At 44.7% G+C, this 15,545-nt stretch overlaps 1 protein-coding gene across 1 annotated transcript in view; it reads right to left on the minus strand.

Annotated features, from left to right (window-relative positions):
• The window catches only part of aass (aminoadipate-semialdehyde synthase), a 52,080-nt gene extending 36,850 nt beyond the window's left edge, over positions 1-15,230 (minus strand). Inside the window, exons 1-8 of the mRNA XM_038301127.1 lie at positions 15,101-15,230; positions 7,179-7,462; positions 4,865-5,041; positions 3,889-3,973; positions 2,724-2,791; positions 2,503-2,649; positions 1,345-1,423; positions 123-250 (exon numbers count right to left, since the gene is read on the minus strand). Of these exons, the coding sequence (XP_038157055.1) occupies positions 123-250; positions 1,345-1,423; positions 2,503-2,649; positions 2,724-2,791; positions 3,889-3,973; positions 4,865-5,041; positions 7,179-7,397 (903 nt within the window). The 5' untranslated portion in view covers positions 7,398-7,462; positions 15,101-15,230. The remainder of the gene's footprint in view (positions 1-122; positions 251-1,344; positions 1,424-2,502; positions 2,650-2,723; positions 2,792-3,888; positions 3,974-4,864; positions 5,042-7,178; positions 7,463-15,100) is intronic.
• Between the last annotated feature and the right edge of the window lie 315 nt (positions 15,231-15,545).

The raw sequence follows: 15,545 nt of genomic DNA on the forward strand, positions 1-15,545 counted from the left end.
AGAGCAAACATTTCCCTCCAAAGAGTCAACAGGATGAGGTCAGAGGTCAGAGCTGAGACCTGATCCCGTCAGAGTGACTGACAGCGGCGGCTGGAAGGGGGGGCGGGGCGTGGGAAACTCACGCTGGTCCTGAAGTGAGACGTGTAGAGTTCTGGATGGTTCTCGTACTCCATGGGGTCGTAGATGCCGTCGCTCTTCCTCACCAGGTGGTGGTGTCGGCTCAGAACGGTGGCATAAACTTTGTTCATATCTACGTGGAGCAAAGCTGCGTTAGAGCTGCTGACATTCATTCATTTATCATCAGAAAATCAGCTGAATGTTATGGTGGCGTCCAGCAGATCAGGGATCAGTTCCCTTTAAACCTCTTAACATGAACACCAGGAGTTTGTGCAATAATCCAAGTCAGAGACTCAGCTCTCTACTGGACAGATATTTTTATATCTATTGGAAAAATATTACAACTTTTTTCTTTTATGCTCTTTTGTACTAAATACACTCTTAATAATCTCAGTTGTATTTTTATCTTTAATGGCATCTTGATTTAACTCTTTCTACTCTATATAAGCTACTGGAACCCGAATTTCCCTGAAGGAGTAATCCCAAGGGATTCCTGAAGCTAAATAAGAAAAAAACAGTTACTTCTTTACATCTGTTCATTGAATAGAAGATGGAAATTCAATTAATCATTAGGGTTCATTTGCTTCTTTATTCTAAAACACTGCACTTCTTATTCCTGTTAAACCAAAAGAAAACATTTCATCTTTCCTAACAATTACCGTCAATAAATAAAAAAACAAACAATTTCCACATTAATTATCATTTGGGTTAAAAACTTCAGATGAAGCGACCGCAGATTTTCTCTAATTAGACCTTTTATTAACTTCCCACACAGATCTGCTTTAGATCAATGAGAAATAAATGAGGTGAAAAATAAGTGCTGCTGACGGAAATGTTTTAAATTATTAATAGTTTGATTAGTGTAAAAATAAATGATGAAAAAGGACCAAATTAAGACATGCAGGCAAAGATTGAGCCTATCAGGAGCCAGAGATTCCCCCATACTGTTCTTTAAAGGCCGATAACAATCATTCTGAAATCCTCCTGACCGATCCCTGATTGGTGCTGCAATACTTTGGGGCTGATTCTATCAGCCGATGTCACATATCTCTGTTCCTCCATGTTCTTGATGAAAATTATGAAAACAAAAGGCACACAGGTCTGAATTTAAACATTGCACAAAGGGCATGGCTGATGAATGCTCTGATGAAGCTACCAATGCAGACACATGAGCCTAACGCTTCAGTCGGTTGAACCATAGGTCATCATCAGGTAGGAACTTCATACCTCCAGTTACAGAGACGTCCTTCAACTCAGGAGGCTCCACATATTCCACAGGAAGCTCGTTGATGATATCCTGGGCTCCCTAAGAGAAAAAAAATCAGTTTTTCTTTGAGCTGCAGCTGCTTTTTTTTGTTCTGCTAATCGGTTCTACCCAGTAACCGACCGATCGGATAATCGGTTCTACCCGATAACCGACCAATCGGCTAATCGGTTCTACCCGATAACCGACCGATCGGCTAATCGGTTCTACCCCATAACCGACCGATCGGCTAATCGGTTCTACCCAATAACCGACCGATCGGCTAATCGGTTCTACCCCATAACCGACCAATCGGATAATCGGTTCTACCCCATAACCGACCAATCGGCTAATCGGTTCTGCCCGATAACCGACCAATCGGCTAATCGGTTCTACCCGATAACCGACCAATCGGCTAATCGGTTCCCCCCGATTACCGATCGGCTAATCGGTTCTACCCGATAACCGATCGGCTAATCGGTTCTACCCAATAACCGACCGATCGGCTAATCGGTTCTGCCCGATAACCGACCAATCGGCTAATCGGTTCTACCCGATAACCGACCAATCGGCTAATCGGTTCTACTGATCACCCATCGGATAATCGGTTCTACCCGATAACCGATCGGCTAATCGGTTCTACCCGATAACCGATCGGCTAATCGGTTCTACCCGATAACCGATCGGCTAATCGGTTCTACCCGATAACCGATCGGCTAATCGGTTCTACCCGATAACCGACCGATCGGCTAATCGGTTCTACCCGATAACCGATCAATCGGCTAATCGTTTCTACCCCATAACCGACCGATCGGATAATCGGTTCTACCCGATCACCGACCAATCGGATAATCGGTTCTACCCGATAACCGATCGGATAATCGGTTCTACCCGATAACCGACCAATCGGCTAATCGGTTCTACCCGATAACCGACCAATCGGCTAATCGGTTCTACCGATCACCCATCGGATAATCGGTTCTACCCGATAACCGATCGGATAATCGGTTCTACCCGATCACCGATCGGATAATCGGTTCTACCCAATCACTGATCAGATCATCCGTTCTACCCGATAACCGATCGGATCATCGGTTCTACCCGATAACCGATCGATCGTGCGTGGTGAAGCCTCTTGGTACCTTGGAGACATTTCCGGTCCCCGTGAAGCAGAAGGTGATGGGTCCAATGGATCTGGGCATGAGCCCCATGGAAATCTCGTAGCCACAGTCCCTGACAGCCTGGATGGCCTGGCTGACATTCCTGTAGTTGTGAGCCATGCCAATGTGCTGGGAACGACAGAGCGGCGTTAGTGGCTCAGCTTTTTAAGAGGGAGGGCGATCGGACCGCCGCGGTTTCTCACCATGAAGGGGGTGTGGTGGCCCAGGGCCAGGAAGCGCAGTCCCAGTCCGTGAAGGATGTTGATCATTCCTGCAACAAACGAGAATATTTTCCTAAATTCAATAAAAACACATTCTACACAAATCTGGGTTCATCTGATTTTGTTTTTTCTCGGTAGAGAATCAGTTCTGTTCTGATCTTTTAAACCAGGTTAAAGGAATAGTACACCCAAAACATGATTAGCCTTCATTTTCTACTCACCCCCCATGCTGAACAACACTCTGGAGTACTTTTTTGATATCTCAAATGCATCTGGAGATCTGGGAGGCTTCTTGCTGTCTGCTGACATTCAAATAATGGAGGTCTATGGCGCCCGAGGCAGAAAGGTCCATAAAAGTCCACAAAAAACGTGTCAATATTCCTCCATACTGCTCGTCCAATGTATTCCAAGTTTCCTGAGTGGGTAGCATCCAGAATTTACTCGAAACAAAGTCATTTAGAATGTTTTTAGAGCATAAAAAGTAGTGTATAGGATTTCCTGAAAGCGCGCGCCGGCGCGTTCATGACGCTACGGAAACCGCGGCAGACCAAACCAGACGAAAGTACGCATTCAGCTCGGCAAAGAACTCATGCTCTTCCTCAACACTGAAGTCCTCAGACATTTTTCTTTCGTTGTTTCTTTCTTTGCACAGGTAAACAGCACATTTCTTCTTTTACGCTTGCATTATTGGCAGAGCAGACGCTGAATGCGCACTTTCATCTGGTTTGGTCTGCCGGCTTCCGTAGCGTCATGAACGCGCCGGCGCGCGCTTTCAGGAAATCCTATACACTACTGTTTAGGCTCTAAAAACATTCTAAATGACTTCGTTTCGAGTAAATTATGGACGCTACCCACTCAGGAAACTTGGAATACATTGGACGAGCAGTATGGAGGAATATTGACACGTTTTTTGTGGACTTTTATGGACCTTTCTGTCTCGGGCACCATGGACCTCCATTATTTGAATGTCAGCAGACAGCAAGAAGCCTCCCAGATCTCCAGATGCATTTGAGATATCAAAAAAGTACTCCAGAGTGTTGTTCAGCATGGGGGTGAGTAGAAAATGAAGGCTAATCATGTTTTGGGTGTACTATTCCTTTAAGGTTCTCTACTTGTTCCATCATTTTAGTCAAAGGCAGTCCCGTACCTGCAACACCGGCCCACTGGCCAAAGGCCACGATCCGATAACCGTTGGCATCCACCATCTTCTCGTAGTCTATCAGACGGACTTCCTGGAAAAAGAAACTTCAGAGTTTTAATGGAACAGAAATCAGTTTATATCCGCAGAGGGAACCAGAAACTAACAGCTGGACCATTAGAGCCAGAACCGGGTCAGACTGAGGCTACATGGGAAGACCGTCCTGATCCATGTTCTCCATAAATCACCAATCACTGACCTTCAGCCATTAAAACGGTTTATCAGCTAAAGGTTCAGGTTATGTAATAAAAGATTTATCTCCATTTAGAAACGGTAGAACAGTCAAAAGCAGCTCAGATTGAGCTGATCGAGCAGGCGAACCAGGAACCAATCTGAACCGGGAACCAATCTGAACCGGGAACCAGCTGAACCGGGAACCAGCTGAACCAGGAATCGTGGGTTCCTGATGTCTGTGGTTCACAGTATGGTATCAAACCCGGCAGCTGCTCTGTTCCACAGACCAACCACAGAGGACAGAACCAGACCTCAACTAACCGGGGTTCTAATTAATCCAGAACAGAATATTTCTAGTCCAGGGAAACCATGATCAGCCACACTGAGTCCTAAAGCTACAGATCTGAGGACAACTGAAGAAGATCGACTGGCCTCGATCTTCTACATTTAGGATACTTAGAGCTTTTTCACTAATCAGATCCGCTCTTTAAGGTCTAAAAACAGCCCACAGCAGTCATTTCAGAGGTTTCTATTGTTTCCAGGCTATGATTATTTATTTTTTTTAAAGAAGATTGAAATATCTTGGGATTTTATAAATCTGACAGTTTCAGTTATAAAAAGTAATCAGTTTTGGTTAAAATCGGCACGTCAAGCTCCTTAAAGACACCCATCTAACTTTTAATCTGCGAGATTAATCCAGTCTGTATGAAGCAGGAGACCAGAGGAGGTCCTGTGATTAAAGCAGACTCACCTTCTTCAGCAGGTCGTCCAAAAGGCCCATGTTGGCCTCCTGGGCTTTGATGGTGTGGGAGAAGAAAGCGTAGGTCTTCCTGGGGATGACCTTCTCCTCCGGCGGCCTCTTCACTCCAACGATCATTGACGCCTCAGAGAGGTCCTCCTGGATGACGGCTCCCGCCTTCATGTAGTACTGCAAGCAGAGCTCAGGCTGAAGGAGGAGGCTCACAGAGTTAAAGCAGAGTGGAGACATTGGACCAGAACCAGCCGCTCAGACCACCCAAACATGGGGAGAAATGCCGCCGTCTACCGTGACCTGGACTCCATGTCTGCGATGTTATACTGTTATACAATACTGTTATTTACTACATATTGATTTCCACAACAAAAGGCATTAATAATATTACTTTATAATCCTGCTGTTGGGTGAATATAGGAGCATGAATGTGCAGCAGATCAAACTGCATGAAGAACTGATTTTAATCAACGGGTCCACAGCCTCCATCTTTTTTCAGCAGGGAGGGGAACCTCCACCCACACGTCTTCTCTACCATCCAGCTGCCAGCCAGCGCCATGTTAACAGTAGAACTCCCAGGTTCTAGTGGGATTGGGAGTTCTAAGATTCTGAACTTTATTTCCATTAATCACATGTTGCTCATGTTAAGTAACTTTTCCCTCTTTCTATAATTCCCTCATTTTCACCTAGTTTATAAAAAGAAAATGGATAAATTAGAGGAGAGCAAAGATAGATTTAAGGAGTAGATTGCATCTCCAAACTCCACTATTCTTGCTAGTTTGGTTTCAAGCATAGAAAACTGTTCATAGATCCAACAGGTAGTGCTCTGATGCAGGGATGGAAACTTTCTTCCATTTTCCCCCCCAAATCCTCCAAATGAAAATAAGACCAAGGAGCGCTGGTGACGGAGGATGTAGAGAGCTCTGCTCTGATGGATGTCAGTTCTTGTTTGGTTCCTCATGACTCCATCAGCTCCTCCCATCAGAAACACGTCCAACATAGAAAGATTCCTTTATTCTGTTTCTATCATTTCATCAGTGCAAAAAAACTTAAACCACGCGGTGAAGCGGCGAGCGGTGAGAGCGTTCACTGCTCCTCCATCACCTCATAATGTGACATTTACTCCAGGATAACCAATCATGAATGCTCATTATGTATCTAAGCCCACATATTCCTTTTCTATAGTGGGATAAAACACTTAGAGCCTGTGTCGCCATACAAGGCTGATGGAAGACTTTTACATTTTTGCGACTCCAGACAGATTCGTTTTTTTGGTCCAATATGGCTCTTTGAGCAGTTTGGGTTGCCGACCCCTGAGTTATGCTACGTTCACACCGGACGCCGCAGGCGCAGCGAGTTTACATGCAAAGTCAATGGTTGACGCGCGTCAAGGCGCAGCAAAAGGTCCCGCAGCGCATTTTGAGCAGCAGGCGCAGCGCGTCCGGCACGTTTAAGCATCTGACGCGCGTGAAGTACCGCAAACGCGCTTATGCTCGAGAAGGAAAAATTGAACTTTTGCTGCTCGACGCGCCGCATCAACCAATCAGAGAAGCTGATCTGGGAGCTGGCCGTGAGACAGACAGATCGCTGATGACACAGAGCGCTATGATCACTCCTCTGAAACAGTTTATTGACCCATAAATTAACTTAAAATGCAGAAATCTGCCGGCAGAATATGTTCGCTTTTATTATCCCGGTGCCTACAGTTTAGATTATTTTGATGAAAAACACCTACCAGCCGCCGCGGTGAACCGCGAGGAGGCAACCCAGCCAGAGGCTGCTGTTGAATGGGATCCTACTGACAGCGCACCGCTGGTATGTGGGGGTCTGAGTGGCTCCGACAGAGAAATAATATTAGAAGGCAGGATGGTAATCTGGATGAACTGACTGCATTGATTAAGTTTTCAGGTGGATTTTCTCACTTAAAAACATATTAAAACTACTTTATTCCCACTGATCACAGCAAATATAGCTGCAAGGCAGAGAAAGGATAGAGTAGCTCCGCCCAACGCGCGTCAGACACACTTTTGCACCGCGGAGCCAGAGCAGCAAAGCTGCTTCAGCCGCGCGTCAGAACTAACTGGTACAAGCAGCAAAAATGAAGCAGCAGACGTGATTTTGCTGCTATTGCTGCGTCCGGTGTGAACGCAGCATTAGGCTGTCGTTGGACATACGCTTTGGACTCGTAATGAATACTCTATGTATTCGCCCAAAATAGAACGAATCCATTGAAAGTTCAGCGTATGGCAGCGTTTTAGGAGATTCTGGGGCGTCAGGCAGACGCTGGATGAATCGGTAAGGTGTGACTGCGTACCTTCTCATGGATGGCCCTGCGGTTCGATGGCTGGATCAGGACTTTGACTCCATCGTTAGTCAGCTCCTTGACGTGGCGGGGGGCCAGCGGCGCCCTCCTCTCCCAGGGGTTCACATCCTCCCGCCGGATGGCCATGATGGCTCTGTGCTGCTTGTAGCGCCGCTGGGCTGCCATGGAGCTGGGCTTCCTCCTGCTATGGAGGCTGAGGAACCTGAACATGACTGCTGCCGTCCTGCCAGGGTACAGACGGGGAAGCAGAGGCTGCTGACCACACCGCGTTCGTCCTGTGAAAGCAGATGATAGGATGAATAAAAAAACAAAAACAGAGGTCTGACCTGTGAAATAGCAGTAGGATAAAGAGTCATGTGATGGCGTGATGTAACAAGGCCTCGCTGCGTCAAACAGGCAGAAGCTGAGTGGAGCCAAACATCACTACAATGTGTGAAGAATTATTAGGCAAATTAATATTTCAACCACATCATCCTTTTTATACATGTTGTCCTACTCCGAGCTGCATAGGCTGGAAAGCCAACTACCAATTAAGTAAATCAGGTGGTGTGTGTCTCTGTAATGAGAAGGGGTGTGGCCTAATGACATCAACACCCTATATAAGGTGTGCTTAATTATTAGGCAACTTCCTTCCTATGGTAAAATGGGTCAGAAAAGAGATTTAACAGACTCTGAAAAGTAAAAAAATTGTCAGATGTCTTTCAGAGGGGAGCAGCAGTTTGGAAATTACCAAGCTTTTGAAACGGGATCATCGTACAATCAAGATGTTCATGGCAAATAGCCAACAGGGGCGCAAGAAGCGTGTTGAAAAAAGAAGACTATAAATAACTCGCCATCAAGCATCAAGGATCAAGCGTGAAGCTGCCAGGAAGCCATTAGCCACCAGTTGGGCCATATCTCAGAGCTGAAACATGTCTGAAGTGCCGAGAAGCAGAAGTTGCTCAATACTCAGGGACCTATCATGCCAAAATATGACCGAGTTCTCATTGTTGGTGATTTTAATATTCATGTCTGCTGTCCGACTTCACCTATGGCTCAGTCATTTCTTAATGTTATTGATTCTTTTAATTTTGTGCAGTCTGTGACTGGTGCTACTCATGAACATGGTCACACTCTTGATTTGGTTTTATCTTATGGTCTACCAGTCTTTAACTTAGAAATTGGTGACTAATTCTTTTCTGACCATATGCCTGTTTTATTTGAGACAACGCTGTCCCGTGGAAAAGCTAAAACTCGAGCTGCAGCTCGGCTCTGTCGTGTTTTTAACCCTACTACTGCTGGTCAGGTTTCTTCTGTTTTTAATCAGAACTGTACTATTCCAGAGGATGTGGGAAATAACACTGAGGAACTCAGCAACTGGTTTTATTCTACCAGTAAAGCAGCCTTGGATTTGGTGGCCCCTCTAAAAATTAGATTTCCAAAATCCAAGCATGAACCCTGGTTAAATGAGGTCACTCGGGCTGCCAGGAGAGACTGCCGCAGAGCAGAACGCAAATGGAGAAAGGACAAATTACAGGTGTCTCTCCAAACATTAAAGGAATGTTGGCGCCGTTATCAAAGGATTGCAAAAGGCAGCCAAAGAAAATACCTGTCGGGTTTGATTGTATCAAATAGTCAGAATCCTGCTATCCTATTTAAAATTATTAACTCTGTTCTAAATGATTCACATAGTGGCTTTATGGAGACCTCACCTGCTGCATGTGAAAACTTCTTACACTTTTTTGATGAGAAAGTTGCTTCTATTAGGGCCCAGATTATCCCCTCTTCTTATGATCCTTCAGTTGTGGTGCCTTGTTCTGGTGTTTTCCACAGCTTTGAATGTGTGAACTTGCAATTATTGCAGGAGGTGGTTAATCACTTAAGGCCAACTGGTTCTCCAGATTATGTTATTTCGCCCCAATTATTTAAAGAAGCTTTCTCTGCTATAGGTCCTTCTGTCCTTGCTCTTGTAAATAGTAGCTTGTCCTCAGGCGTTGTTCCTAAAGCTCTGAAGCATGCAGTTCTGCAGCCTCTACTTAAGAAACCAGCTTTGGATCCTACAGGTGCTGGTCATAAAATTAGAATATCATGAAAAAGTAGATTGATTTCAGTAATTCCATTTAAAAAGTGAAACTTGTATATTATATTCATACATTACATACAAACTCATATTTCAGGTGTTTATTTTGTTTAATTTTGATGATTACAAATGACAACAAATGAAAATCTCAAATTCATCATATCAGAAAATTAGAATATTACTGAAGACCAATAAAAACAAAGGATTTATAGAAATGTTGGCCAACTGAAAAGTATGAACATGAAAAGTATGAGCATGTACAGCACTCAGTATTTAGTTGGGCCTCCTTTGGCCTGTATTACTGCAGCAATGCGGCGTGGCATGGAGTCGATCAGTCTGTGGCACTGCTCAGGTGTTATGATAGCCCAGGTTGCTCTAATAGTGGCTTTTAGCTCTTCTGAATTGTTGGGTCTGGTGTATTGCATCTTCTTCTTCACAATACCCCATAGATTTTCTATGGGGTTAAGGTCAGGAGAGTTTGCTGGCCAATTAAGAACAGGGATACCATGGTCCTTCAACCAGGTACTGGTAGCTTTGGCACTGTGTGCAGGTGCCAAGTCCTGTTGGAAAATGAAATCTGCATCTCCAAAAAGTTGGTCAGCTGCAGGAAGCATGAAGTGCTCTAAAACTTCCTGGTATGTGGCTGCGTTGACCCTGGACCTCAGAAAACACAATGGACCAACACCAGCAGATGACATGGCACCCCAAACCATCACTGACTGTGGAAACTTTACACTGGACTTCAAGCAACGTGGATGAAGTGCCTCTCTTCTTTTCCTCCAGACTCTGGGACCTTGATTTCCAAAGGAAATGCAAAATTTACTTTCATCAGAGAACATGACTTTGGACCACTCACCAGCAGTCCAGTCCTGTTTCTCTTTAGCCCAGGCAAGACGCTTCTGACGCTGTCTGTGGTTCAAGAGTGGCTTGACACAAGGAATGCGACAGCAGAAACCCATGTCTTTCATACGTCTGTGTGTGGTGGTTCTTGAAGCACTCACTCCAGCTGCAGTCCACTCTTTGTGAATCTCCCCCACATTTTTGAAGGGGTTTTGTTTCACAATCCTCTCCAGGGTGCGGTTATCTCTCTTGCTTGTACACTTTTTTCGACCACATCTTTTCCTTCCCTTCGCCTCTCTATTAATGTGCTTGGACACTGAGCTCTGTGAACAGCCAGCCTCTTTAGCGATGACCTTTTGTGTCTTGCCCTCCTTGTGCAAGGTGTCGATGGTCGTCTTTTGGACAACTGTCAAGTCAGCAGTCTTCCCCATGATTGTGTAGCCTATAGAACTAGACTGAAAGACCATTTAAAGGCTTTTGCAGGTGGTTTGAGTTAATTAGCTGATTAGAGTGTGGCACCAGGGGCCATCAATTTTGAACCTTTTCACAATATTCTAATTTTCTGATATGATGAATTTGAGATTTTCATTTGTTGTCATTTGTAATCATCAAAATTAAACAAAATAAACATCTGAAATATATGAGTTTGTATGTAATGTATGAATATAATATACAAGTTTCACTTTTTAAATGGAATTACTGAAATCAATCTACTTTTTCATGATATTCTAATTTTATGACCAGCACCTGTACTGTTCTGGCAAATTATCGACCTATCTCTAAATTGCCTTTTATTTCAAAAATTCTTGAGAAGGTAGTCTGTAATCAGATAATGGCCTATCTTAATGAACATAATATATTAGAGGTTTTTCAGTCCGGTTTTAAACCATTTCATAGCACAGAGTCAGCCCTTTTAAAAGTTTTTAATGATATACTTTTAGCAACTGATTCAGGTGACGTTGTTGTTTTGGTGCTGTTGGATTTATCATCTGCTTTTGACACAGTTGATCATGTCATTTTACTTTCCCGTCTGGAACAGTGGGTGGGCGTCGGTCACATAGCTCTAGATTGGTTTAGATCATATTTGGCTGAACGTAATTTTTGTGTCTGTCTTGATGGCCATAGGTCCCCCTCTGCTCCACTGTCGTGTGGTGTCCCACAGGGCTCAGTTCTAGGCCCGCTCCTTTTCTCACTTTACCTTCTTCCGCTCGGCTCTATTTTCAGAAAACATGGGATTGCCTTTCACTGCTATGCAGATGACACACAGATATACTTACCGCTAAAGAATGTAAACTCCACCTCTCTTCGGTCTCTGTTTTTATGTCTTGAAGATGTGAAGGCCTGGGTGGCCCTAAATTTTTTAAAACTCAATGAGGACAAGACGGACGTAATGATCTTTGGCAGATCCACTGCTGATTCCGTGACCAGTCTTGGCTCAGTACGTTATTACAAATTTAGGGGTTAAGATGGATGCTGGTCTTAAAATGGAAGCGCACATCAGAGCCGTTATAAAGTCCAGCTTTTTCCACTTAAGGCAGCTAGCAAAAGTAAAACCCATTCTTTCCAGACAGCATTTCGAAACAGTGATCCATGCATTTGTGACCACACGGCTGGATTACTGTAACTCACTTTATACAGGGGTCAGTGACTTGTATATTTCTCATCTTCAGAGGGTTCAAAATGCTGCTGCACGTCTTTTAACAGGTATACGAAAATTCGACCACATTTCCCCTGTTTTAGTTTCCTTACACTGGCTGCCAGTACATTTTAGGATTAATTTTAAAATTCTTTTATTTGTTTTTAAAACTCTTAATGGCCTTGCTCCTTCTTATCTGCCTGAGCTGTTACATTCTTATACACCCTCCCGTTCCCTCAGGTCAGCTGATCAGTTGCTTCTGAGGGTCCCAAAGACAAAATGCAAGCTCAGAGGAGACCGTGCTTTTTCTGTGGCAGCTCCTAAGCTGTGGAATGATCTGCCTCTGAGCATAAGACAGGCCTCTTCTCTTGCTGTTTTTAAGTCCCTTCTTAAGACTCATCTTTTTTCCTTGGCTTTTGGCACATTTTGAGAGGTTTTACTTTGTTTTATTCTTTTTGTATACTAATATGTATTTTACACTCGTTTTTTCTCTATTTTATAATTTTATTGTATTTTATGATTGTGTACAGCACTTTGGTCCTGTTCGGTGTATAAAGTGCTTCATAAATAAAGTTGGTATGGTATGGTATGGTACCTGACCAAGGTAAGGAAAGCAGAAAATAGGCCACCTTTGAACAAGACACACAAGACAAAACGTCAAGATTGGGCCAAGAAATGTCTGCAGACTGATTTCTCCAAAGTGTTTTGGTCTGATCAAATGAGAGTGAGTATTGATGGGCCAGATGGATGGATGGGCACCAGGCTGGATCAATAAAGGGCAGCAAGTTCATTATCGACTCATACTCCAGCAAGGTGGAGGCGGGGTAATGCTATGGGCTGGTATCATCAAAGATGAGCTTTTGGGACCTTTTCGGGTTGATGATGGAGTCAAGATCAACTCCCAGACCTACTGCCAGTTTCTGGAAGACACCTTCTTAAAACAGTGGTACAAGAAGAAATCGTCATCATTCCAGAAAACCCTGATATTCATGCAGGACAATGCTCCGTCACACGCATCAAAACACACCACAGCGTGGCCAGGAAAAGTCTAAAAGGAGAAAAAATAATGACGTGGCTGCCTTGTTCACCTGATCTGAACCCCATGGAGAACCTGTGGTCCTTAATGAAATGTGAGATCTACAGGGAGGGAAAACAGTGTGTGGGAGGCTGTGGTGGAGACACTGACTTTAGAAGGCTTAAGAGCGTCATGGTGGAGAAAGGTGACTATATTGGTCACTGATTTGGTTTTGTTGTTGTTTTTGAATGTCGCAAATGTTCATTTCTGAATTTTTAGTTGTTATATTGGTTTACCTGGTGAACATAAACAAGTGAGATGGGTATATATGTGTTTTTATTACATTGTCTAATAATTCTGCACAGTAATATTTACTTGCACACACAGACATCCTCATAAAATGGCTAAATCTAAAAAAAAAAAAATAAAAAAAAAAAACACATCAACTTCCAAAAATATGAAACTTTGATATTAAGAAGTATTTTGGGTTGATTGAGAACACAATTGTGGCCCAATAATAAAAATAATCCTCAAAAATACAACTAATTCTGCACACAGTGTAGAATCTATCTACAGAAGGAGTTGAAACAGGAAAGGCAGCCTGAGACTCCTGCATGAGGAGTGGAGCAGAATAGCTGCTGGGAGGAGCAGAGGGCTGATTGACAGGAACAGGAACCAATCATAGCAGAGATTGGCCATTTCTCAATCTGTGTACTTGTGCGTTCTCGTGTCCTCGTTAAACGTCAGCCTCAGCTCTAGTACTGTTCAAATTCACAGAACAGCAGACCGAGAACAGACAATGTTGTTCTGGACCTTCCCCATTTACCCAGCATGCATCAGAGCAGACTTGTCGGTTCTTGAGACTGACAGCTGTCCAAACATGCACTGCGGCAGCAGCAGCAGCTTTCAATTGAGAGCTCCATTGAAAGTTAAAAGTTCTCTTTTTTGTTGCTGTTGTTCAATAAAAATAAGTTTTAAGATAATTTGAGGCGAGAATATTATACTTTAAAGCGCCACTATATTGCCTTTTTAACGATTTAATGCATAATAAAAAAGTTGAAAAAATTCCGGAGTGCAGAGGACCTCTGCAACCAGGATGAGAACAAAAACAAACTTACTCTTCAACATTAAAATCCTCTTTTCTGCTGAAAGTTCACATTTTTATCAAGATCCTAAAGTCTGGATCAGACCCGAGACGCCCAGAATTCAAGCTGCTAGGAAATCAGAATGAAATTTTCAGGCAGTGGGTCCACTGCTACGGTGGGTCCACTGCTGTTGTAGGTCCAACGCCATGGTGGGTCCACCGCCACTGTGGGTGGGTCCACCGCCATAGTAGGTGGGTCCACCGCCACTGTGGGTGGGTCCAACGCCATGGTGGGTCCACCGCCAATGTGGGTGGGTCCAACGCTATGGTAGGTGGGTCCACCGCCAATGGGGGGTGGGTCCAACGCCATGGTGGGTGGGTCAAACGCTATGGTGGGTCCATCGCCATGGTGGGTCCTCCGCCATGGTGCGTGGGTCCACCGCCATGGTTGGTCCAACGCTATGGTGGGTCCAACGCCATGGTGGGTGGGTCCAACACCATCGTGGGTGGGTCCAACGCCATGGTGGGTGGGTCCAACGCGATGGTGGGTGCGTCCGACGCTATGGTTTGTCCACTGCCAGGGTGGGTGCACTGCCAGGTTGGGTCCACTTCTATAGTGGGTCCACTGGGTTTCATCAGGTCCAAAGTCTCTGCAGTGACCAATCAGAGCACCTGATGAGGAATCCATCTCCACCGCCCAAAGATAGTGGCGTCATCAGTAAACATGGCCTGACCTGAACCCACTAGAGACTGTGGGTCTGCAGGAAGATAGGCGGCACCAGAATGAACAACGGCAGCGAGCTGGACCTCCTGTAGAACCTCCTGTAGAACCTGTCAGTCTGAGAACCAGGTGCTGTTTACCTTGTGAAACTACTATTAGCAGTAATAAACCTGATTTAACTCTTTACTGGGAGACATGTTGTTTCCTCACTGTGCCGAACCGAACCCGTCCGGACCGACCCACTGACCTGCAGCTGTCAGGTTAGCAGGTCACCGTCCAGCAGAGCCTGACATTAAACAGGATCAAAGTACCGCCACGTGACAGAACATCAAGTCCTGCTGCCGGTACCTCATCTAACCTGTCCACTCCCACTCCCACGGCCGTGGGGTCACGGAGCAACGCGTGGAACAGCGTGGGTCGGTAGCGTTGCTGCCTTGATTACTAGCTGTAGCTTTAGCAACATGGGGCAGCTCCACTCAGCTCCCACTCGGACCTGCCCCCAGTACCGCTCCCACGCGGACCTGCCCACGGCGCCGCTGCTCCCGGGCCCCTGCCTACCTTCACAGCGGCTCCTGGTGTCCTCCTCAGCGGCTAACAGCTCAGCGGTGCTCCCAAAGGGAAGGACACCCACAGAATAAACTTCCAGGCGGCTGCGGCGCGTGCACAGAGTAAACTGATCCGCTTCCGGTCAGAGTTTCAAGATAAAACCCTAACGCCGAGTGTTTAGAATTTATTGAAAATCGTTAAAATATTCTTTCCACAAATTTAACTTCTTGCTGATAAACTATATAAACATGTCGTAGGGAAACAGGCTTATAAGATTTACAATCAGTAACTCTAAACTATAGAAATAAAGTATTTACTGATTCCAGGTTAATATTGTGAAAAGCCTGAAGTGAACTATTAAAGGAATAGTACACCCAAAACATGATTAGCCTTCATTTTCTACTCACCTCCATGCTGAACAACACCCTGGAGTACTTTTTTGATATCTCAAATGCAT

The sequence above is a fragment of the Cyprinodon tularosa genome, unplaced genomic scaffold (genome assembly GCF_016077235.1).
Source record: "Cyprinodon tularosa strain WSP-4 unplaced genomic scaffold, ASM1607723v1 ctg461, whole genome shotgun sequence".
Classification (NCBI taxonomy): domain Eukaryota; kingdom Metazoa; phylum Chordata; class Actinopteri; order Cyprinodontiformes; family Cyprinodontidae; genus Cyprinodon; species Cyprinodon tularosa.